Raw genomic sequence first — 25,005 nt, 5'->3', positions numbered from 1 at the left:
TGTTGACTTTTGAAACCTGAGACTCTTCTCCAACAGAAGCCACATTAACAGGTATAGGATTTCATAATAACAACCTAACACACATTTTTATCATGATGATATCAAAAACGTTACTGACCCAATTATACGAAACCAAATAGTCAATCAAGACTTCCAGTAGAATACAAACTGCCAAAAACAGATTAGCAATAATACATTCAAGCAAGAAATACAGCTGAAAGATGAACAATCAAAATGAATTTGAAATTAAAATCTATATAGAGGTGTATTGCAAGGTAAAGGAAATATAAAGCCTACTGAAAAATGAACTTCAAAATATATAAGAATCACTTACGTCAAAACCATCCTCCAAATGGGAGGATCAAATGACAAAGAATTTACGATCATTTGCAAGCTCCTCTCAGCTACAGTTATAATTATAGAATCATTAGTCAAGAAGTAGTAGAGACGAACCTGAGAGACCATCCCTTTAAGACATCACAATTACAAACCATACAAGAGCTTGCTGTCCATTATCATGGATGAGTACACACATGCCAAACAATAACACCTATTTTAACAGATGTATTGGTCAGGGAATATCACGTAAAGCCTCAATCTAAGCCTGCATCAGAGGATGGTGCTTCTGATGTTGTAGAGTAATATTGCCACCCCAACAGATTCTGTAATATCTGTCTAACCTGCTTTGCTGCAGATGCCAAACTCACAAATGAAGCAAGCCAATGCAGTATGCTTCATGCAAAACAAGCCTCATCTATACCCAGGATATTGCTGCTGTTGTGTAGTATAGCCACCCATGCCCATCATTGGGTTCATTCCAATTCCAGATGTCGGTGGCATGCTCATGGGGGGCCTCATTCCCATTCCAGGCATTGCTGGATTCAGTCCTATGCCAGGTCGCATAGTCATCCCCATACCCATGCCCATGCCCATTCCCATACCAGCACCCATACTCATGTTAGGAACTGGTCCCATACCATAACCACTTGTGCCCATGCCCATACCCATTGGATTAACCATTGGTGCAGGTGGAGTAGACAGTACACTTGCACCTGCTCGGCCCAGGCCAGTACCTGATCCCATGGCTTTTCCCATTGATAAACTACTTGATGTCACAGACCCAGACCCAGTAGACGTTCTCTCCTTTGCCTCCCTTCTTTTCTCCAGCCTGTTGAGTGAATCTAGATCAATTCCAATGTCTGCCAGAGGATTAATTTTGGCTGCAGAGACAACAGCTGGCAAGCTCAGTATGCTACTACTGTGGTTACAGTAAAACATAAAAACCATGCTTTTTATAAAAATAAAAATAAAACTTACGTCCAGAAATATTCAAATCAACAAGACCCTTGCTTAATGTATCAGCCCAAACTGCTGATTTTGGTTCGAATTTCTTTTGCTGAGATTTCCCTTGATTGTTTGAATTAACATTTTGTGTCTGTGTGACCTGCATGATTGGCTGATCTGGCGTCTTCATAGAAATAGTTCTATGAGTAGATTGAGGTTGAGAAAATTCAAATGCTAAAGGTTGTGGCTGTGTCTGCATCTGCAGAGGAGCTTGCATATGCATTGGTGCAGACTGTGGCTGTATTTGCATCTGTATAGGTGCTTGCATCAGTGTTGGTGTGGGCTGCATCTGTGATTGCATCTGCATCGGTGCAGGAAGTGTCTGTGTTTGAATCTGCATTGATGATTGCATCTGCAATGGTGCAGGCTGCACATGTGTTTGCATCTGCATTGGCGCAGGCTGCACATGTGCTTGCATCTGCATTGGCGTAGGCTGCACATGTGCTTGCATCTGAATTGGTGCTTGCATCTGTGATGAATCTTGCATGTGTGTCTCTAACTGGTAAAGATCTGAAGGACCTGCACCATGTGCTGGCAGGAGAGCCCCAAAAGGATTAGGTGGTGCTGTTTGAAAAGCATCCGAAAGACCAAAACTACCTGCACCTTCAGTCCTTGGACCAGAAGTAGCTGAGAAAGTTCCAAATGCTGTATTGTTCTCAGTGCTCAAGGGAAGGGCTGAGGAAATTGAACTGCTGTCTGTTTGCACAGCAAAAGGATCTTGTGGTGAAGTTGATGACACCTTAAAAGGAGACTCGCCAAAAGGATTTTCACTTGGCTGTTTTAGGTGGACAAAATTATTTAATTAACAACTCAAAAATGTAAAACATAAACTAAACCAAATACAGAGCGATTATTCTGAACGCCCAGATTTGTCAATGTTACCAAGATAAAATAAAGTCTAAGTAGAAAGATGTTAATAGGGGAACGAAAGTTGCACAATAGAGTACACTATACATGACAGCAAACTATTAACAACATTTACCTGATTATGAGAACTAGGAGCAGTTGTAGCAGTAAAACTTGAGCCAAAATTGGCATCTCCAAACAGATCAGCTGCTGAGCTTAGCCCATTACTGGATGTGCTATTCGGTAAAACTGTAGTTGTAGGTGCTGGAAGAGCTAATGGCTCAGAGGATGGACCAAACAAATCAAAATCCATCTGGGATGATGTGACAGCAGGGGGCACTGTTTCAAGAAAACATGGCTGAGTTTATTAAGACGGGCAATATTTTTCAAATCAAGCAAGATAAGTCTTGCATCCAACTCAACAAAAAACCTCTGCAGAAATTTCAGTATCCAATATGAACAAAATATTTGAACTCAATGTGTGAAAAAAAAACTACAACAACCAATCCCTTTTACTCAAATAGAACGCACTTGAGAAACAAAATCGAACAACTAAATTATTTAACCTCAGACTACACTTGAGTAATAAATTAGAACCCCAAACCCCTTCAAACCAAACATATTGCACTTGATACCCTCCAGAGCAACTTAGCTATAAGAATGCAGGGTCCCAAACCTGAAGGGAACATGCTACTTAACCTCCGGCCTTATTTTGGACAGAACCTTGTGGCATTCAAAGATATTATCAAAACCAACCAACCTACAGACTTAGAACTGAAACATGAAGCTTCTGAAAAATGGTAGTTGTAGGTAAAAATTTCATGAGATGTTCATGTTCATTTTGAGTTGTTGACATGTTTCATTTTGAGTTCTACCCAAAAGCACATTGGGTATGTTCAAAAGTAACTTGAATTAATTCTTGATAAATTTGACATTTCCTGATAATGTATATAGTTTCAGCTCCATAATCATTCCTATTTTCAAACTAACTGTAGTTCAAAGAAAAAACATTGGACACATTTAATGTTTACTGAACAATCTTTTAAAATAAATTGTGTACTTCTTTTGCATTTCGGATGAAACCCAGTGATCCATCATCAGGAAGAGGAAAAAGTGATTACTAAATTGCAGATCTATCCTTATAAACTTAGAAGTGATTGATGACTCTTTATAAGGATAGATCTGAAACCCAGTGATCCATCATCAGGAAGAGGGAAAAGTGATTACTAAATTGCAGATCTATCCCTATAAACTTAAGTGATTGATGACTAAGGATAGATCTGCAATTCAGTAATCACTTTTTCCTCTTCCTGATGATAGATCACTGGGCGTGACATGAAACGTCAATTTGAATAAAAAATACACAGTTTATTCTGAAAGACTGCTCAACAATATGCACAGACCGTGAAAGATTGATATCAACTATATTTAATGTAAAGTATCGCATCCATGTATTACAGTTAGACCATGAAGATTCTCCATTCAACCTGGTCCAAAGAGAGGGACATCTAGTAGCACTTGAAATGTTCACTATAAAAAGCATGTGGCATTATTGATTCATTTTATTTCCTGCCTATCAAAAATTATCAACTTTCTTATTTTCCCCTTCTATGGTAGCACTGAAAAAATTATACCTAAAAAATTTTAATAGTGTAGAAATGGGAGCTGGTGTGAGACAAAGACATGATAATCCCTTATTTCTCTCAAACATAAGCTTCACAACAGGAATTTTGGGCAGTATGAATCTTGGTAAAGTTCTCACATTCCATGCTGCTACAAATTCTCCCACTTAGAATATAAATAATGGAACCAAAGAGATGTCAATAAATTATTCGAAAAAATCACTTTCATTCAATTAACAAATTGCTGGAAGACAAATGTTCTATATTCTACTGTAAATTAGAGACATCCTATCATGGCATGCATTTCCTAATTGTCACAAAAATACATTAAGGCATAATTCCAGTACAGTTAAATATTAGAATATAACTAAACTTTTCCTAAATTATATTCTGACAAAATAGAGTTGCAATAGATATAGTGGCCAGCATGTGAAGGTTAGACAAGCCTTTTTTATTGATGTATTCAATTTATTAAACTACAAATGCACTTTCCCTGCCACAGACGGAAAACTAAGGATTAACAATTCATGATGAAACTTTCTAGATATGATTCAGCATCATAAGATGTCTGTCTTAATTAAAACATAAAATGATACTTCATTGGTTGAGTTGTTTATATTGGGTGATGCCATGACAGTAAGGAATACTGTATGGTTAATAACTTTATATTCAATCAATTACAAAAGTCATAAGAAATTTAGTGTTTTTCCATATCTAATTGGCTTCAAAAACATGTGTCGGCACAATAAGTGCTAGATGAAGCATTTGCATATATTAAATATCCACATAATATAAGGCACTGATTAAAATTTGAGTTTGACAATTAATAAGAAATGATAATAAAGAATGTGAATTTACTAAATCTTTCCTAATGGCTTCAGCATTTTGAGATACTTCATCTTTAAAATATTCCAATGTGTTCAGAATCCTGAGCAGTTATCTCTTCAACTATTTGACAACAGAAGCGTTGATAAGTAGGAGATATTTTCCACAGCAAGTCAAATTGTGATATTGCTATCAGGATTTAACTGTGTAGTTTTTGAGTCAAACTCATTGACCCATGAATCATGAGTAGTGATTCACACATGAATCCATCTGTGAGCATCACCTAGATCCAATGAGTGCTAAGTGTTCCATTTATTCTCATGAGAAATGGATTCATGCGTGAATCACTACTCATGATACATGGGTCAATGAGTTTGACTCAAATACTACACAGTTAAATCCTGATAGCAATATCACAATTTGAAAATTTTCTCATATTCATACTATTTCAATATATCTTCCTTTCAAACAAACTCTTCTCCCATTTATATCTCATGTTTAAAGGGTCACAACTCTTTGTTGCTTGCCTCTTGACCTTCATTAAACTTAATAACTTGTAATTACATTATATTATGTTTTATTATTTTTGAAATGTTTTACTTTTATTACTTTTTCTTTATTTGATTCCATTTCAGAAAGGGGATATTGCACTTGTCCACAACCTAATCACATTAAGCTTTACACTCTTCCAGCATTTGATTAAATCAAATGAAAACCTGCCTTTCCAATCATCTCACTAACATTAATTAAATATACTCCAGCAATTTATTTTAATTGGTTAATCGTCCCCTTTTCCTCTATAGTCCGCCCTTAATTAAATAAATTCGAGATTCATTTAATAAGTTCATCCCTCACATCCTATAACTTCCAAAAATTTATGACTGCAGTTTATCTATGTAATTTAAAAATTCCATCTCAAACCATTAGTTGACTAAAATCAATTAGTTAACTGATACATTCACTAAAATCAATTAGTTGACTAAAGTCAATTAGTTAACTGATACATTCACTCCCACATTTCTAAGCATACTTAACCATAATAAAATATGCATGCCATTCATGTTCATAACCCATGCTTTGTATTTCCCCACAAAATCTTCTCATCAAATCTAAATTTCATCCATCAATTTTCCCAAAACAATCATAACACATCAACATTTCCTAAAACAATATTGACCATCCAAATATCCCTTTAATCTTCAATCTCTTTGACCACAGCAATCACAGGGTATCACTTGGACGCTTCTCACTCTCCCTATCCTCTCAATTAACTTCATCCATTGATCTCCTAGATCAATCTCAACCCTTGATCAATCATTTTCTCAATCTATAAATAGCGCCTCTTGTAAGTCATTTTTGAAGAGGCTCATAGATGCAAAGTCACATTGACAATTAAGGAAACAACATATCATCTCTCAAGCACAGATCAATTGAAGCACTACCATACACAACTTGCCTGTGCAATTAGGAGGTGTGAGTGAGAGAACCCTTGTTTTCTTTCATATTTTGAGGTGTGGGTAAGAGAACCCTTGTTCTCTTTCATATTTTGTGCAATTCCTTAAGCTTCAAACGAGGTTGTAATTAAGTATAGACTACAATTTGAAATCATGTTTTGGGTCATTTTATGCAATCACCCAGACTTCGCAAATCTTATATAGTGCTTATGAATAAATGAACTCTATATTCTAATTGGTTAATCATCCCCTTTTCCTCTATAGTCCGCCCTTGATTAAATAAATTCGAGATTCATTTAATAAGTTCATCCCTCACATTCTATAACTTCCAAAAATTTATGACCACAGTTTATCTATGTAATTTCTGAAAAATTCCATCTCAAACCATTAGTTGACTAAAATCAACTAGTTAACTGATACACTCACTCACACATTTCTAAGCATACTTAACCATAATAAAACATGCATGCCATTCATGTTCATAACCCATGCTTTGTATTTCCCCACAAAATCTTCTCATCAAATCTAAATTTCATCCATCAATTTTCCCAAAACAATCATAACACGTCAACATTTCCTAAAACAATATTGACCATCCAAATATCCCTTTGATCTTGAATCTCTTTGACCACAGCAATCACAGGGTATCACTTGGACTCTTCTCATTCTCCCTATCCTCTCAATTAACTCCATCCATTGGTCTCCTAGATCAATCTCAATCCTTGATCAATCATTTTCTCAATCTATAAATAGCGCCTCTTGTAAGCCATTTTTGAAGAGGCTCATAGATGCAAAGTCATGTTGACAATTAAGGAAACAACATATCATCTCTCAAGCACAGATCAATTGAAGCACTACCATACATAACCTGTTTTCTTTCATATTTTATGCAATTCCTTAAGCTTCAAACAAGGTTGTAATTAAGTATAGACTACAATTTGAAATCATGTTTTGAGTCATTTTATGCAATCACCCAGACTTAGCAAATCTTATATAGTGCTTATGAATAAATGAACTCTATTTATATTACAAAATACATTTGAAGCTATTCGCTTTTTCAGAATTTCATCATCTGCAGAATGTGGTTGACAAAAACTGAAAAGATTATCAGGCTATCATCTCGCATGGGTACCCATTTCTACACTAAACAGACCCAGTTACTTTATCTCCAAGCATAAGGATTGGCTTGCCATTGTCATGTGTTGACTTAAGGCTTCCCATAACTGGCCAAATCCAATTTTAACTTAAACTCAGCAACATGAATTCCTTGAAACAAATATCAATTTCATGCATAATACTACAAGACATACAAGACATATCAAATGAGACTCTAAAATGCTGGTAAAGTGTTTTCTATTAGATTTGAACAGAAAAGTAACACAACACAATAAACATGAAATGTATTAATGGTAAATTTAAAATCATCATAAAAATTACATATCCGTCTAAATTACAAGAAGTTGCAAATGTCTCTTTCATCTACACATCGTACAGATTATTTGAGACCTCCAATAATCAACAAGTTATCTTCCCTCTATGACCACAAAAAACCTAAATGCAGCAGCTGCAGAAGGCAACCAGCAACCTAAAGCAACTGCAAAGGGCAAAATAACTTCCCATAGCAGCCATGCAAATTAACCAGCAATTTACAACAGCTGCAGGACAGCAAAACCATCTCTTCAGCCATAGTTGCAGGATGCACACAACAAACTACAGAAGTTACAGGACAGAAAGACCACTCTTGTCATAAGTTCCGTGTCAGGTGGTCAGATGGTCAGATGGTCAGATTTAAGCATTTTTTACGTATTCTTCCGAGTCTCATGTTTTTGTCATGTTCAATGAGCCTGACACACAATATCAGAGAGTACTTGCAGCAAATGTACAATTCCAACTCCCACAGAATTAACAAGTAAATGGGTAATCAATTTATTTTGCATTCCAACTTGCAAGCTGGATGAACCTGATTTTAGCAAGGACTAAGGACAAGTCCAACACACATATCACAAACAAAAAGCATACAGAATGCCTGAAAAATCCTATACATGGAAACTTTAGGCATATTATATACAGTATACTATATACACAGTGCAATCAACACAGCAAGCAAGTCTATTGTGTTAATGAGTCAATGACCTATTACGAGCTCTAACAAGTTGAACATAAAGGACCTTGCACATGGACAAGTTGAACCCCAACAGCTGACAGGTTCCTCATGTTTCTTATATAGCATGCAAAACCTTTAACCAACTAGAGAAAGTTCTGATGTTTCTTAATTATTTGGAATTGAATTGTGCCCTGAGAGTACATAGAACAATGCAATGACCTACCAACAGCGGCAATAATGTATACTCTTTGCCTACTATCGAGATGGCTAATAATGAACTACCAAGAATTATATAACAATATTATTTGCCTACTGTCTAGAATGGTTATCTCTTTAGACTGAAGACGACTGCAGTAAATGCGTGCCAAAAAGAACAAAATAATAAATATGCAATTTGCAAAGATGCTAGAGCCCCATAAATAATTCTAGTTAAAAGAGTACCAAATGAAACCCACTATTGATGATTTAAAACTTTAAAACAAGCTCCTAAATGAGAGCCAGAGTTCACACCGTTTGAATGACTGTGGATAACTTCAGGATTGTTTGAGCAATTTACTCGAGTAGATTGAAAGAGTCTCCAAATAAGGGCAATTAATTCAATTTGAACAAAGGTGTGAACCCTCATTTAAATGTTTTTAGTGGCAAGCCAATTGCAGCTGACAAGCAATTCGGCAAAATGGGAAGCACTGACATTAAGACAAATGCAACTATAATAAGGAAGCAAAACAAAGCTCGAATATCCACAGAAATATCAGAGAAAGCCTAAAACAGGAAGGAAACCAACCTCATGTTCAACTTCCCATCAATTATAAGAAATTAGTCAGACATGAAAAATCTGGGCAGATGCTGAGAATTGTGTTACAATTAGATGTTCTAAATTTTCCCAAAAATGTAGCTGATTAAATCATTTTGTTTTAGGCAATATAAGGAATTAACCAATTTCTTGACCAAATAAAATGATCACCATTAAAGCAATTAGATGTGATATTATTACCTGCAGTAAAGGAATTACGTGGATCAAAATCATCGAAGCTGTCAGACGGAACACTTGTAGAAGTCTCAACATTCTCTGCAATGGCTGGAGCATCTTGACCTTGACTTTTTGTAGCCTGTCGGGTGGTAGCTTTTGCTACACTTGCTGCCAGACTTCCTCCATCCCTAGCCTCGCTAAAAGGCATAAGTGAGATATGTGCTATAACTTTAAAAAAATATTAATTGGGCTAATTAGATTCAGTACCTTCAGACAGACATGATAATTTCAGATTACCTTTCATCACTTTGGCGATGAACAGAATCATTAACTGATTCTTCATAACTTGGAGGAGCTCCCATTTTTCCTCCTGACAGTTTTCGCTCATACCTTCAGGTAGGGAAATTTCATTAATTTCCACTAGTACCACTATCTATGTGAAAATATATAACCAATTATCTCAGTGAACAGATGCCAAGAAGAAACAAATAAGCATGCGAATCTCCCATATCTTCACATATATAGTTTGCACTTGCACTTCCAACAATAGCTAATTCAAGTATCAAGACAGGCATATGCAAAGAATACCTTTCATCTGGCCCATAATCACTAGTTCTGCCTCCATTCCTGAAACAAGAAATGGTATTGGTGCACTAGCAAACGAAAGAGAAGTTTTTGTCCAAAATATCAATTAAAAGTAAAACAGACCTTGAAGAATATCGTTCATCGTCTTCATAGGCATGATCTTTCTCTTTGTCGTAGCTTCTATCACCTTTTCTTGAGCCATAACGGTCCTCTTCATTATCCTTACCTGGACCATACTCGTCATCTCTATAGCGCTCCCCATCTCGACTGTAACGTTCACCACCATCTCTACCATAACGGTCTCCATCCTTACCATAAGAATCTCCGTTCCTACCATATTTGTCATCATCTTTATACCTGTCCCATTCCCTTTCTCTCCCATATCCATTTCTATCATCATCTCTCCCTCCACGACTTCCATATCGGTCTTCCTCATATGGATCGCCACGATAACCACCTCCAGTACTTGAATATGAACTTGGCTTATACATACCTCCAGTTGCTGAGGCTCCTCGGAATCTACAACCAAAATTTTCAAGAAAATGAACTTGTTTTCTCAAATCCCTTTCCAAAGTATATTGCCAAACATTCACAAAACACTTGAAATGATCTATACATCCTCTATGATGAAGCTTACTTGTCTCTATTAGCAGCAGCCTTCTCTCTCACTTCTCGTATTCTCTCTTTGTCATTGATAAGAGCAACAATGGCCTGGGCCTTCTTTCTAACATTCTGTCCTTGGTCCTTTCCATGGGAATCAACATACTGGAAATCGGAGAGAGTCTGCAATCAAGTAGACATTGACACAGATTAACAAAAACCACATTCAAAATAAATTTAAGTTATTAATGCTATCAAACCCAAAGGGAAGCTGATGATATAACATCATATCTTTTTAAGATTTCTTTGGTACCAATAAGCAATTCCTGTGTTACCATTACTTAAAATAGTCACAATAGAAATCAATATTACCGAAATTTGGTAGGCATGCTCTCGAAGATCATCAATAACACGTTCTGAGCCATTTCCTACTAAATAGTCAAGAACTGTCAAAGACTGCAACACTTAACTGTTAGTGATAATGTAAAACTTTGTAAACATCAAACAACTCCTCTAAAAATGTGACATCAGGTTCAGAAGATACAGCAGCATCTTACCTTATAAACATGGCGCCAGTTTCTACCAGTATCATTCAGCCTTTTCCAAAGCACAGACATGATTATCTGATATTCAGGACTACAAAAAACAAAATTAGTTGTCTGAACTTTAATTACTTTTTAACAGAAAATAGCAAACCCATCGTAAGAAAAATTTGTCCAAACCAAAGATTCTTACTAATTTCTAGTGGCTTGTGCAATATCAGCCATTACAGATCCATGCGGACCCCATGGCTCATTGCTTGTAACATCGAGTACCTGGCAGACAATCAAAATCAAGGGAATGTATTAAGTACATGCATTTTTAAATCAAATTAAGTTGGTGCAGCTTAACAAATTCCATCACAATGAATCCAATGTCTTAAAAAGAGACAGTATCAACCTATTTCACCTTCCTTCATGGTCAAGTTTAAAAATTTGTTGAATGTAACATGCAAAACCTTATAGGTATTGGTATTTCCATTGTTATAAAATTCATCAGTACTGGAGTTTATATCATTTACTAATTTCTGCAGGATAAATAATTTTCAGCAAAACAGGTTGTAAAATTTGGAAATAAGATTGTACCAGTTACTGATAATAATAAGCCTTCATATTATCAGTCGAGAAGATCTAGAAAACCTTTTAATGTTATTTCCAAGGAAAAGATGTACAGGTAGATTTTGTATGATAAGGATGGAGAAGCATGATTAAAAATGCTTAAAACTGGAAAGGCAAAATAATTAACTGATGAGAGAGATTGTAGCGATATGATGGACTGTAAGAAGTAGACAACATACAGCAAAAAATATGCAAGGCAATTTGACAAAAAGGCGCCAGAGTTGAATCAGGATTCAAGACTTAACAGGATAAAGATGATGAAGAATCCAATGAGATCAGCCTGTCAGAACATAGAATAGAAATTGAATAAGGCAATTGCATTCAACATGCAGTAAGAAATCATGTATAAAACCTGACATTCATGCAAGGTGGTTTGCTAAGGTTTTGTTTTCTGTGGAATAATAAACAAGTTATAAACATAGGATGTGATTGATCACTTGAGTAATAAGCATGAATCACTAGTGATGACGAAGATTAATAATGGATTCCTTGGTAGAACCACCAAATCTCGTCAATGTCTTATTGACGTTGATTCAAATTTGCATGAAGGTGGCTTTGTCTTTTGTTCTAACTTCCAAGTGTGTGTGAATTTCTATACGATGTATGAGGAAACACATAGCTGCGGGCTACACACAATTGTTTTGACACTAACAATATTAGTTTGTTCTAATTGCATGATAGAGAAGACACTGTTTGTACTTTAGACCTAGCATTACATGATGATAACAATATGCAATAAATTGTTTTCCTCTTGCAAAACTAGGTAGACCATTGAAGTGCATGTCCAATCAACAGGATTACTTCCAGAAGACCTTGGATTAACATTGATATGGATTATGTTCTGTGATAGCCTCAGGCAAACTTGGATTATGAATCTTTGAGGTCGTAAGTGGATTTCTCACATGCTATTTTCATTCAGTGTAAAGTAATAGCATGCTACCAAAAGAGATGTCATATGGGTTTGTCTTCCATCCTCTACTACATCCAAGTCTAACTAGGAATCACCACTGAACATCAGAAATTTGAAGTGGTGGCAGTGGAGGAACATCCAACAAAGCAAGAAAATCACTATTTTAACTATTTTAGTGTTCACAGAAATATCAATGAGCTGGATAAAGAATAGTCAGCAGTCAGCAATCTTGAACTAATTGAAACTCTCTGAGTCTTATGTTTCCCTTTAGTGTAACTATAAGTTTATATCTTAAAAGACTTAATCTAGTTTAGATGTGCACTTCTTCATGCTGATTCAGACTTTTCACCCATAAAGGTGAGAACCTTCTGTATATATATCTGGTTTAATAACATTTGTTAACTTCAAAATGAACTATAATTTTCTTTTTATAGTCACTAAATATGAGGGCTTGTCAATTTTTTACAAACGTTATGGTTCAGGGGATAGCTACAATTGTGCTCGGCTAGTTATAAGTTTTAATAACATTATTGTTTTAGGTCTCAATAATGTTACAATATAGGAATTTTCTGTATCTATCTGTGATTCTGCACTTCTCCAAAGTAAATCTCTAGTCATTAAGGGAATGCTTGATTTGTATATTCATCAACACATTGCAGCATATACTTGAAAGTAAGTTACAATCCAACTTAGCCTATCACATCCATAAATTACACCAGGATAGCAACTGAGAGGCTTTGTACAGAATCTTTCAAAATTTATGTCAGAAGCCTTTAGAAAACAATTCACAATAATGAGATTGGCACTGGAAAGAACTAAAAATTGTGCATGCGGCAAGTGCAACCAACCTACATGTCAACCTTGTTTTCAACTTCTTTACAAAAAAATCAATGCAAAGATATTGTATACACAGTTCAAAGTCGTGTATAACTTCACATGAAATCTAAGAGTGGATGAGATAAAAGTAATGTGATGAAAGTATCAAATAGAATTAAAAAAGGCAACTCATAAGTAAATGTTTCCAAGCACCAAATGCTATACCGTTCAAGAGACCAAACAATGGTTTAAGTGCGAGAGCAAAAATTATCTGTATGTTGATCAAAGACAAATCAAACAAATGAAAAACTAATCTTGCAAGTAGAATTGTTAGAGGGTTATGATATCAAAGTGACATTCAATGCCTTAATACATAAAAGCACCACCCTGGGACACTTATAAATCCAACAAAGATTAAGGACTTCAATTGCAAATACAGTTATCAGAAGAATACTAGTGAGTGAAGGAGGGAGAAAGAGAGAGGGAGGAGGACTTGTTACTACTACTAAAATCAGGTTAATACAGGAAACGCCTATGAATAGCTATCAAAAAATAGCTATTCATCAGGTCAAGTGGAAATAGCTATCAAAAAATGTTACAAATGAATAGTTGATCAAGTGAAAAATAGTACTAGAAGCTAATCGAACACAGGTTAGTGATATACCCTCAACTTTGCAAGAAATGGAAAATGTGGCACATCCAACTTACGATTAAGCTCTTTTGAGTTATTTCTAGCTTTCAAAATATTCCTTTGGAATATTTATTGTCAATTCAATTTTTGGTGAACTGCTTGACTATTAGTCTATTAACATTAAATATGTCGTCTTTTAAATGCAACAATGTTTACAAGGGGCGAACAAAAATATGCAATGTTTGAAAATTCCAATATAACCACCATGAATAGAGGCTGAGAATCAAACTCTTAAATACGAAAGCACCATCTGTAAGGCACGTCATTGTTGCTACATCAATATGCTTATATTTATAAACTAGCTGAAGCTGCTCTCATAGGAGCATCACTTTGAGCGAATTCAAGTGAGTAAATGTATTGCAACAGGGAAAACTAATTAAAGGAATCCAAAAATAAAACATACAGTTCCTTAAACATGAAACTAAATGCAATTTTTGCCTCGTGGATAAGCCAAGTAAATGTCTAACAATTTTTTAATTTCTCACCTTTTGCTCAATTCCAGGCACCTTCAGAACTTTTTTATTCACCTCTCTCCGGCTGCAAAATATTCAAATAATCCACCATAAATTGCAGGGTCCTTCCAAGGGAATCATGTTATAATTTCAAAAACTATAAAATCAATTGAAAATTCTAGCCTTGATCTATATACTCCAAAGTAACCAAAATTAATAGAACCTGGGATCAAATTCAATTTATTGAGGAAGTTAAATAACACCGATCATGTAAAAAAATTAAACAATGTCAGATCATCCCATTCATAACTAAATCAAACAAATCCGTTTAAGTGCATGGGCTGCCTGGCAAAATCTTCATCTTCAAGCGTAAATAAAAAAGAAATCATTCAAATAATTTAGGAAAGGTTTTAATTTTAATACAACGCTCTAATAATATAGAAGAAAGGTTCTTACATGTCTCTATAAGTCTGATCAAAAACCTTCTTCATCTTGCCCTCACCAATTCAGACCTTCAGCAAAACCCTGTTTCTCCTGCTTAAAAACAGCATATAATGAAAAACGTCATCCAACTGTAGATACCATTTAGGACTTACAATTAACAATTGCTAGCAGTTCCGCTTCAGTTAAGAGACTGCCTTCTAGGTAAAAATTTAAAATTTAAAATTTAAATCTACAGCCAGCAGAATCCTTTACTAGATTACCAATAAGCGATATCAAGATGAAAGGAGTTCAAAATCATGGCTTAAAGAAGAGTACGAGGAACTGAGAGAAAAGCACCAAACAAGCTGAGAATTGAGCACATTAAAGAGAACTCAAATGACCTAAATATGAGTTCCAAAACTCATTTCAAGGAATACTTGAATTAGTAAGCAAGCTTCAGAATTAAGGTATCAGCTCCACGAAAAGTAAAGTTCATAAGCCCCGGAGATACTAGATCAGAAATACAATATTTCAAAGCAGAAACGCGCTTTTAGCCACAAACTTGAAAAAAAAAAATGTTCAGATCAAAATCGAGTGAAGAAAATATAGAATAGAAGCTTCGTCCATTCAAGAACTTGGAAAATAAAATGAAAAACCTAACTTTTAAAGAAAAATGCATACCAAGATAATCGGTCAATGACGTACCAACGAGTCCAACGGCCCGAAATTCAAAGGAGAAAATGCAAATTTCAAAGAAAACGAAATATTCCAAATCAAAAACAACGATAACGCGGTCAGAAAATATAAGACTTATCTGATGAACGCAAATCATGTCCAGAAAATCTGAACTTAGAAAATTCTCAAAGTTAAATTCTCAATACTCCGTCAAATAACATTAAAAAATGACAGAACCCACACATTAGTGTCCGGAAATTCAGTCAGAAGATTCAAATGGAAGGAAGTCTAAATTGAATTACCTAAAACTCCGTTAAATACCTCACAATGAATCGAAGCCTCGAATTAATGTTACAAAACACCGTCAAATACTTCAAAATCGATAGAAAAATCAATTGTTGTGTCCTCAAACTCTGTCCAACGAATCTTCAAATCCATGTCCAAACAATACGTAAAGTGACTCAAAATATTCAAATACATCTCCAAGAACCTTAACCAAACAACTCAAATCGACAGATGAATCAAATCCGTAGCCAAAATCTCCATCAAACAAATCCAAATCGACAGAATGCTCAATACTACAGATAAAATTCAACGGAGGAAAACGCGTACGATAATGCATTAGACCGATTAATTGACCGACAAGAACAAATAGCTCACCTCTGCTATGCCCCGCTGCCCTCACTTCGCCCGATCCGCCACAAATACTCTTCAGAACCCTACGAAACAGCAAGGAACTGAATTCGGCAAGACAGTCTCCACAAAATCGCCACGTCCAACTCGATCTGACGAAACTCCACCGTTTCCACTGAGACGTGACCTCCTGAGCCGCTCCCGATCAATTCCACCCTGTCTTATGCCAGATTTTGTATGGATCTGGCATCAAATGAGAAGGGTTTTCATAAAAGAAGATTGACAGAGAAAATGCCCCTGGCACGGAAAAAAAAAATATGCAGCTGGCAAGCGACAGAAAAACATTAATAATTCGGCAATTTAAACATATTATTTTTCACATGTCCTGTTTCTCAAACGTCAGGTCAAAACACTGTCGGTTGCCGGGAAACGGCCAAGACGACGGCAAACATTTCAGTCAATTTGGCCGTCCGGTAGATTTAGAGAGGTTTAGTTACGGTCAGCTAAATTTAGAGGGTGGAGATATCTATAGGGGTTTTGCCAACTGCCAGGTATGTTTGAATTGGAACGAGGAGATTCTAATTAGACTCTAATCAGGCTTCCATTTAGGCGGAATAAGTGGGTAAAGGAGTTGTTTTCCTTCTCTTTTCTTTTCTTCTAGAATGGTGGGGTCAAAAAGGGAGGCGGCGAAGTCTTTTTCGCTTTTCCACCAAACAAGCGTTAAAATGTATACTCCACCTGCTTTTGTTTAACGCACCACCTAAAGCATAGATCTAAACAATATTTTGTTCTTATTTTTAATAAAATAAAATAAAATAAAATTACTTTAAATGCCTCTGACTCTCATTCCATTATGATGAGTTTCATTATTCAGTCGATCGATGTTCGCCCATTCGTTTTATTTTATTTTCCCTTTATAAAGGCGACTGTGCATTGATATGGGCGATCATTATGTGATGTAAGATTCCGCTTCAAAAATTACGAGATGTACATACGGTTGAGTTCGTACAAAATGTTTTATTTCAGATATTTGAGCAATTCAAAAGTTACTAGGGAAAGTAAATCAAGGGGACATTGTAGTTAATTTTGTGGACTGATTAAATTTTAACCTTTAAAAAATAGATATTATTATTATTAAGAGGACATTGTAGTTAATTTTGTGGATTTTAACCTTTAAAAAATATATGTCTTATTATTATTATTTATTTATGCACATGGGAAAGGGTTAAAAGATATGGTTTTAAAGTTTTCCTAAAATTGACAATATTTAGAATTAATAATTAAAGGGTGCACAAAGAGCTATTGTAACCTTTTTGATAGTGGTGCTTTTCTTTTAGATATATTTATTAAAAATATTAGATCAATTTATAGGTATGGAATTTATTTTATTATTTAATGTAGATAAGGATATTTTTAGTAATAGTAATAATGGTAGCTTATTTTTTTTAGACAACTTATTAGAAAATGTATAACTCTGTTATATTTTCCTTTTAAGAATGATTTAATGTAATAACATGCTATCATATTTATAACTTATAGCTTGTTAGAAAATGTTTAACTTTGTTATAACTTATAGCTTATTATGAAATATATAACTTTGTTTTATTCTTCTTTTAAGAATGACTTAATGTAATAACATGTTATCATATTTATCATTACAAAAAATTGTGTAGAGATGCCTAAAGATATCGTTTTCAAACATCTATTCCATTTAAATCATGAATTCAATCAAAAATAGACCCATGAAAATGATATCTAACATCTTCTATATATTTTTCTTAATGAATATGTTAAGTAAATTGTAAATATTAATAATAATTTTTATATAAATATATTTTATTTATTTTATTCCTAATTATAAGAACTTGATTATAGTGAAGAAAGATGACATTTTAGACTTCTTCAAAGTATCAGTGATATATTAAATTATGAACTACTCTCATATACTTCATCTCAATATTTAATAAAAAATATTTTATTAATTTACATTATTTACTTTACCATGAAATAATAATAATAAATCGTTACAAAGACCATATATGCTTATTCATTAGAAATTTAACTTTAAATTACATTACAGTTTCTATTTTTTAATTAGTATTCTTTTATTATTTTTATTTTTATTTTTTATAGAATTTATATATTTGTGTAGTATACTATTTTATTTGCAATCATTTTAGTTGGTAAATGTAAATTATATTAATATTGCATTTTGTTTTTATATTGCATCAATAATTATTTTTTAAATAGACAATTAGTTTGTCATGAAAGCTGCAAAAAAATCTTGTAATTTCTAAAATTTACAATTGTCCATGCTATCCATCCTAGCAAAGCCAAGAAGTCAATCATAAACAATCACATATTTACAAAAAATGGTTCTACCCCCATGCCCTTCTATTGCAATGTTCATAAATTTTCAATTCAACACTAGAGACTTGGTCATTCAGATTTTTTTTTTAAATTACAATTTTGAATAAAAATCTACCATGGTAGTAATATAGAGCATCACACCTATGGATTCATGTCCATATGATCTTAGGAAGCACTTTCTACTCTCCCACGCCCACCTTCACCCACATCCAAAAATGTTAGACCTTTAGCATTATGCTTTGCTCCTACCATTTGCAATGCCTCGTTTAGCTCCTCTCCTATCACCTTATCCACCACGTTTTGCATTTCTCCTTCCCTTGCCCAGTCCTTTTACCCAAGTATTTCTTCTTTGACCTTCTTAATGAGCTAGCCTCCATCACCACGACTTAATTGGCCTTCATTTCTAGGAACATACCCCCTCTCATAATCAACCAACTTCAATTTTAGTACGCTATTGTCAAATCCATTATTTCCCTAATTAAATAACATTTTCCTAGTCAATGGTGTAATCATGCATCACTAACCACATCGTCTATGCATCAAGCTTACGTACTTCTTTATTCACAATAGCCTATCAAAGAATGAAAGGATGTGAGTGTGGAGGGTACCTAAGTATATGTATCCAACCTCTTCTCTTGGCATTGAATCATCTTCCCAGATATCCATATTGAAGTAGGGCATCAAGCTCTGGCTTCCATTCTCACACACACTTGTAACCATTGTGTTCACTTCATTGATGCCACCAAACTCCAACCCCCACACACAAAAAATGGATGGTATGTCTATATTAATGCAAAATTTATAATTGGTAATGAAGATATTAATACAAAATTTATAATTGGTAATGAAGAAATCAATGTCCAACAATCCCCGTACTATAATGAAAAAGAAAGAGACGTATATTGTGAACACATTCTTCAACCATTCACACGAAACCTTGCCCTCAAAGGCAATGTATTGTTTGGTTGCACAAGACTGAAGTTGACATCCATCTATTGAAGTTACTTCCCAAAGTCTATCAAAAACATGACTAAGAGAACACATTCTAAGCACAACTACCAAAATAAATAAGGAAATAAAATTCCTTCCAACCTTTTCATCAGACTATCATTGGTAGAGTGAGTATTTACTCGTTGTAATATTTGTCTTGGTAAAACACCCCACCATCATTTTTTTCATTTAATGCATGACCTTTCTAAACCTTTTATTGTCATCCTTGGGTGACATAAATACCACCTCTTCAACCACCAAATTATATCATCCCCTCATTAGCCTCTGCTCAAGCCCCTTCAAATAACAACTTGTAGAAAGTCATATGCATATATGCAATCTCATTGCCACCTCAACATCACCATAGGATCACATATGTTATGGTGTTCTCTATGTTACCTCCTTGGATAGAGAGTTATTTAATGTGTTGCCTTCCTTGTAGATGTGTGAAATTTTGATGTTGAATAAACTCAAAAAACTATTGACTGAAATGATTTTATCAATTTTCTAAACATGACATCTTTGGGTAGCAATTGCATTCGCTATTGTCTATGAATCTCCTTCCACATGTAGTTGTTATGTATTTTTTCACCATTTCAACTACTAAAAGATTTTCTTTTGCTTCAGCTTCATTATTATTGTGTTCCTCCAACTTTTCAGATCCAATGGCCAAAATGTTGCCAAAAGGGTCTATTGTCACACATCCTACCCTTGATAGCCCATGTTTCCATTTGATGCTCCACCAAAATATATTTTGACCCAACCTTCATCGTGTTTAAATTATGATTCCAACTCATCTATTATTTATCAAGAAGGGTCAACCCTTGAAGTACCATTAATAGACCTATTTTATTTGTGTTTTATTTAAATAATACATAGTTTGTATCATATGCAAAAAATATACGATAAATGTCTAAAATTGTAGATATTATTTTAGTGTTACTTCTAAAATTCTACCTATTATTATAGGTAATATAAATTTTTCTTTTCTAAATTTCAAAATCAAATATTAATGTTTAGAGACATTCTATAGTGGCAACAAGGGATGGATCAAAATAAAATATTAATATTGAGAGACATTCTATAATGGCAACAAGGGATGGATCAAAATCAAATATTAATATTGAGAGACATTCTATAATGGCAACAAGGGATGGGTCAAAATCAAATATTAATATTGAGAGACATTCTATAATGGCAACAAGCGATGGAGTGTAATGGTGTGAGTGTGTATCGATGTTAACAATAATTATTATGTTTTAACTTAAAGTTAAAAACTATCTACATGTCAAAATTTTATTTTTAATTATAATTATAAATATTTTCAAAATAACAATCAAAATATTAGAAACAAATATAATAGATACATAAATATAAAACTAAGGAAGGAATTGGGCATGAGTCTACGACACAATAGTATGTTGCAACCCCTATTGATAAGGGCATCACAAGTTCAAATCCCTTGGGCTTGGTATATACAATGGTGACTACACACATATGGCAGATGTTTTGGCTAAGGTAGGTGGGTAGGCTCCATATTCTGGAGGTAGTTGGTTCATTCCTTAAGGTTTGTACCATAGTGGGATTGAGTTTAGTGGGTGATTACATGTGCATCACTATTGAGCGGAGGGATAATGGTGTATTTGTTAGTCCCAACTGATAATGTAATTGGTAATGTTATGAATGTATGTAATTGGCGGCAAGGTTAATTAGGCCATCGTGAGTGGAAAATTGAGAATCTTTCTGCATCAATATTTTAGCATAGGCTAGTTCTTTGTGTAAAACTTCCATGTGTGGGGTCAATATGGCTTGGATGATGATCAAGGTAGCATGAATGTTAGCATCTTGTGCTTGTAATGCAGCTAGCTTACCTCGAGTAGATAGTAATCTTTGAAAATGAGGCTGACTTTGACTAGGAGATAGTTTCAATGTTGTACATGTGGATTGTAAATCTGCTTGCAGTCAGTCAATTGCCCTCTATACGTCTCGTGTGAATAAATTCACATCACAAAGCTTTGTGTATAGAGAAAAGATATTCTTTAACACCTTTTTCACATCCTCCATTTTGGTTGCTATTTCAACCTGTTGTAGTGTAAGGGCACTAGAGATCTTTTCAAGTACCTTAGTGTGAAATTTCTTTTTAGATCATTCTAGAAGTTTAACATTGTAATCTAGGTCTTCATCACTACTCTTATCCACAACATGTACCAGTTGCTCAATAATGGATTTATCTTCATTTGTAGCTGGGAGACTGAATGCATCAAGGAATATGTCTTTAATGTCATGAAGCACTTGCTTCTTCTTATGCTCCTTTCTTAGCAACTTTTGATGTTTCTTCCCATGTAGAGCTTCCTATAGAATACTCATATGTTTAATGGTGATTGTGTTAAGATCAAACTTGGGTAGTTCAATCACTTCATCTAGGCTCACATCTCCATAAGGTATTTCTTCTAAGCTCCTTGATGTTTTTCCACTAGGCCTTGATATCTACAATGGTGTGGCATGAGTTCTTGACCTCTAAGGGTCTTGACTACTGGTAGGAGTCACAAAAACTAGTAGGGTAACCAAAGTGTGGATAGCAATTTGTTCCTTTAGAGTAGTAGTCACCTTCAATACTTCAGACCTATCAACTTGTCTTTGTTCTTGTTGATCTCCACCTTAAATTTGTGGAGTAGGTACAGGACCGGATTCTTGACCTAATTTGACTTTTTTTTCCATTTTTCACAATTGTAACTAAGGCTTGCTTCGTTGAAATGGGTGGCACTAGAGACAATGGAATTGGTGTTTCAGAAATAACACTTAGTTGTTTAGTGCTTGCACTTTGATCTTCTGTCTCTGTAGATGTAGGGGGCACACTGGATGTGTCAATGTGTTTCTCCCCTACTACTACCACTTTTGCCTTATCAATTTCATCAGTTCACACCAATATAGGATTTGTGCATAACAGTGCTGCCATGGTGGAACTCTTCAATATTTTCTTCATGTCATCATCAATCAAAGGATTGATGTTCTAAGCAAAAATTTTAGGAACATCCTTGATTAATATTGAGTCATGTTAACTCACTTGGTCTACATGTGGAGGATTGTCATTTGACACTTGTACATTTTTTTCATCTTGCTGCTCTTCTTTAGCCATGGCATCTTTTGTTGTTGTGGCTTCCTTAGTGCCTTCCACACTACCATCCTTTACTGATACCTCTTGTGTTGGTTTTGTTGTCACTTTCTCAATTTGCTTAGGTTCTTGCAATTCTTTCTCGCCTTTGTCTTCTATTGCAGGATTAGGTAACCCATAAATAGATCTCCAAATAGATGTGCTTTTGGTTACCACATCCTCAATCTGCTTATTTGATATATGGAAAGCTCTACATTTGGGGGCAAATTAATTTTTTTGTGTTTTTCTATGGCTTTAGTAATCATTCTCTTATCTAATTTTGGCATTACTTGGGCTAGAGTGGATTCCCTGATCTGTCTCTCTACATGTAAATTGTATTGCCACATCCGCTCAACTTGGTCATATAGAATTTTAGATAGTGAATTGGCAATATCAATAGGAGTTGATTTGAATGTAGCCATCATCACATATATGGCTTCCTCAATAGTATTTTGTTCAACCTTACCTAACTTATCAAAATCTATGTGTGCAAAACCAAATAAATTTACATTTGATTTTATATTATCACACAAATTATCTAATTCAGAGGAGGGATTGTGGCTTACCACCTTGAATTGACTTATGTCATTAGACTTTGTCTTCTCCTCATATGACTTAACCACTGAAGTGTATTTCCTCCTTGCATATGTCTTTTTGGTTGGCTGGCTCAACTTTATTGAAGTAATAGTCCTCTTTCCTTTAGGTTTTTCAACAACCTCAACTTGCTTAATGATTTCCCTTATGCTAGACCTAGCAGTAGGTACTTCTGGCTTATGTTGTGAAATTTTCACAAGCTTTTTCTTGGGCTTCTCCACTTCAGGTTCCTTAGCCTTTCTTTTCTTCTCAACAAGCTTGGGTGCTTCCTCAACTTCTTCTCCCTTGACACCTTCTTCATGAACTTCCTCATCTTCTCCTTATCCTTGAGTGATTTCCAAAGTGGCTTGGACTTGTTCTTCCTCATCATCATCATCATCATCATCATCTTCTTCTTCTTCTTCTCCCCCTTCACCAAATCTCTTTTCCAGCTTCTTTACAAGTATATTCTTCTTTCTTACCATAGAAGTTGTCTACAAATCAATTGTAATTTTGGACTTGGCTTCCTCATAGTTTCCAAATCAGGTGGCACTTTTATCAATTTCTTCTACCAATATAGTTGTAATAGCTACAGATGCCTCATCAACATTGATCGCATATGGCAAGGGCTTAAGCTATCTGACCCTAGGAATAGTTGCCTGCACATATGTAAAATCAACATCAACTAAGAAGCAAACATCATTGTAATGTTTCTCCACTAGTGACATTGGAATCCTTAGTATTTGTTTCATGGATTTCTTAAAATCCTCAAAATAACTAGTCATCACTAACTCAAAGTTATCTTCAAGTTGCTCAATGAATTCTGAAATCTAAACTATGATAGACTTATTGGTTTTCTAAGCAACTTTTCCAATTGTAGGAAATGTGTTCTGCACAGAGAAGAATATAGAAACTAGTAAAGAGAAAAATTTGCAAGATGCACTCGTAGTTTTCCTTGTGGCCTCTAATTTTTTAGATAGTTGTTGAAGTTGTAACTCAACAAGGTCATAGGTGTGGTCTCTCTTCACTATTTTATATCCCAAATCTATTTCCATGCAAGACACACTATTCAATCTGCTAGATTGAAAGAAGTTATGAGCTATCACTCTCACAGCAAAGGAAATTAGAGAGTCTGAGATAGAATCTATAGACATTCCCCTCTTGTTCCTAGAATCTATAAGCATTCCCCTCTTGTTCCATATTGCACCTATGTTCTTCTCAATTATCTCTTTTGAATCACTTCACATGCTCTTAGGTCTGTCTAGGGTAGGATACCCTGTCACTCAGTTGATGATCCTTTTAGTGATCTTGACTGGTCCATTTTCCAACCATATGAAGTCATCATGTATTCTACTGAGCATAATCTTTATCCATTCAGTCTTGAATACATTAGGGAAATCTAGGGCATGGGTCAACCCTTCCCTTTCTGCAATTTTATTCTCTTCCTTTAAGACTTCATCTACACAAAGTTGGTTGAACAAATCCCTTATCTTCATGTCTCCTATACTTCCCACTTTGCATGCATAACAACACCTGACATCCTGAATCATTTAAACTTTTGGTGGTATCATCGATAACGCACCAGATGACTCTCCTTTATATGCAATTTTGGGTATTGCTTGGAAAGGTGGTCACCTTACATCATTACTAATTAATTGCACATTAAACACTTCCTTTCCTTCCTTCCTAACACTTGTAGAAGAACTAGATGCCATATTTGATAGTTAGGGTTCATGAAAATTTAAATAGTGAAACTCAACACCGGTAAAATACCTTTCCAATTTGATGAATAAGTCGAGTTGTAGTTGAATTTG

The 25,005-nt window shown here is 34.8% G+C and overlaps 1 protein-coding gene across 10 annotated transcripts; it reads right to left on the bottom strand.

The window, feature by feature from the left end:
* Nucleotides 1-297: 297 nt before the first annotated feature.
* On the bottom strand, nt 298-16,442 carry LOC149529060 (ENTH/VHS family protein). 10 transcript variants are annotated; one of them, XM_089811631.1, is made up of 15 exons: nt 16,135-16,442; nt 15,777-15,900; nt 14,833-14,913; nt 14,410-14,461; nt 11,086-11,165; nt 10,908-10,986; nt 10,723-10,806; nt 10,388-10,533; nt 9,874-10,269; nt 9,754-9,792; nt 9,463-9,555; nt 9,190-9,362; nt 2,327-2,529; nt 1,318-2,119; nt 298-1,220 (listed from the first exon to the last, which is right to left on the bottom strand). In XM_089811631.1, the coding sequence occupies exons 3-15, from the start codon at nt 14,865-14,867 to the stop codon at nt 751-753; spliced, it is 2,652 nt and encodes an 883-aa protein (XP_089667757.1). In that variant the 5' UTR covers nt 14,868-14,913; nt 15,777-15,900; nt 16,135-16,442; the 3' UTR covers nt 298-750. The 10 variants fall into 10 exon arrangements, with proteins under 10 accessions (XP_089667757.1, XP_089667761.1, XP_089667753.1 ...); XM_089811635.1 differs by having other exon boundaries at nt 9,190-9,353; XM_089811627.1 differs by having other exon boundaries at nt 14,833-14,910.
* Between the last annotated feature and the right edge of the window lie 8,563 nt (nt 16,443-25,005).

This window comes from Cupressus sempervirens, chromosome 11, assembly GCF_028749045.1.
Source record: "Cupressus sempervirens isolate cs-2001-9-10 chromosome 11, ASM2874904v1, whole genome shotgun sequence".
In the NCBI taxonomy this organism is placed as follows: Eukaryota; Viridiplantae; Streptophyta; class Pinopsida; order Cupressales; family Cupressaceae; genus Cupressus; species Cupressus sempervirens.
Note: the sequence above shows the minus strand (reverse complement) of the source record. Positions and strands in the feature narration are given on the sequence as shown.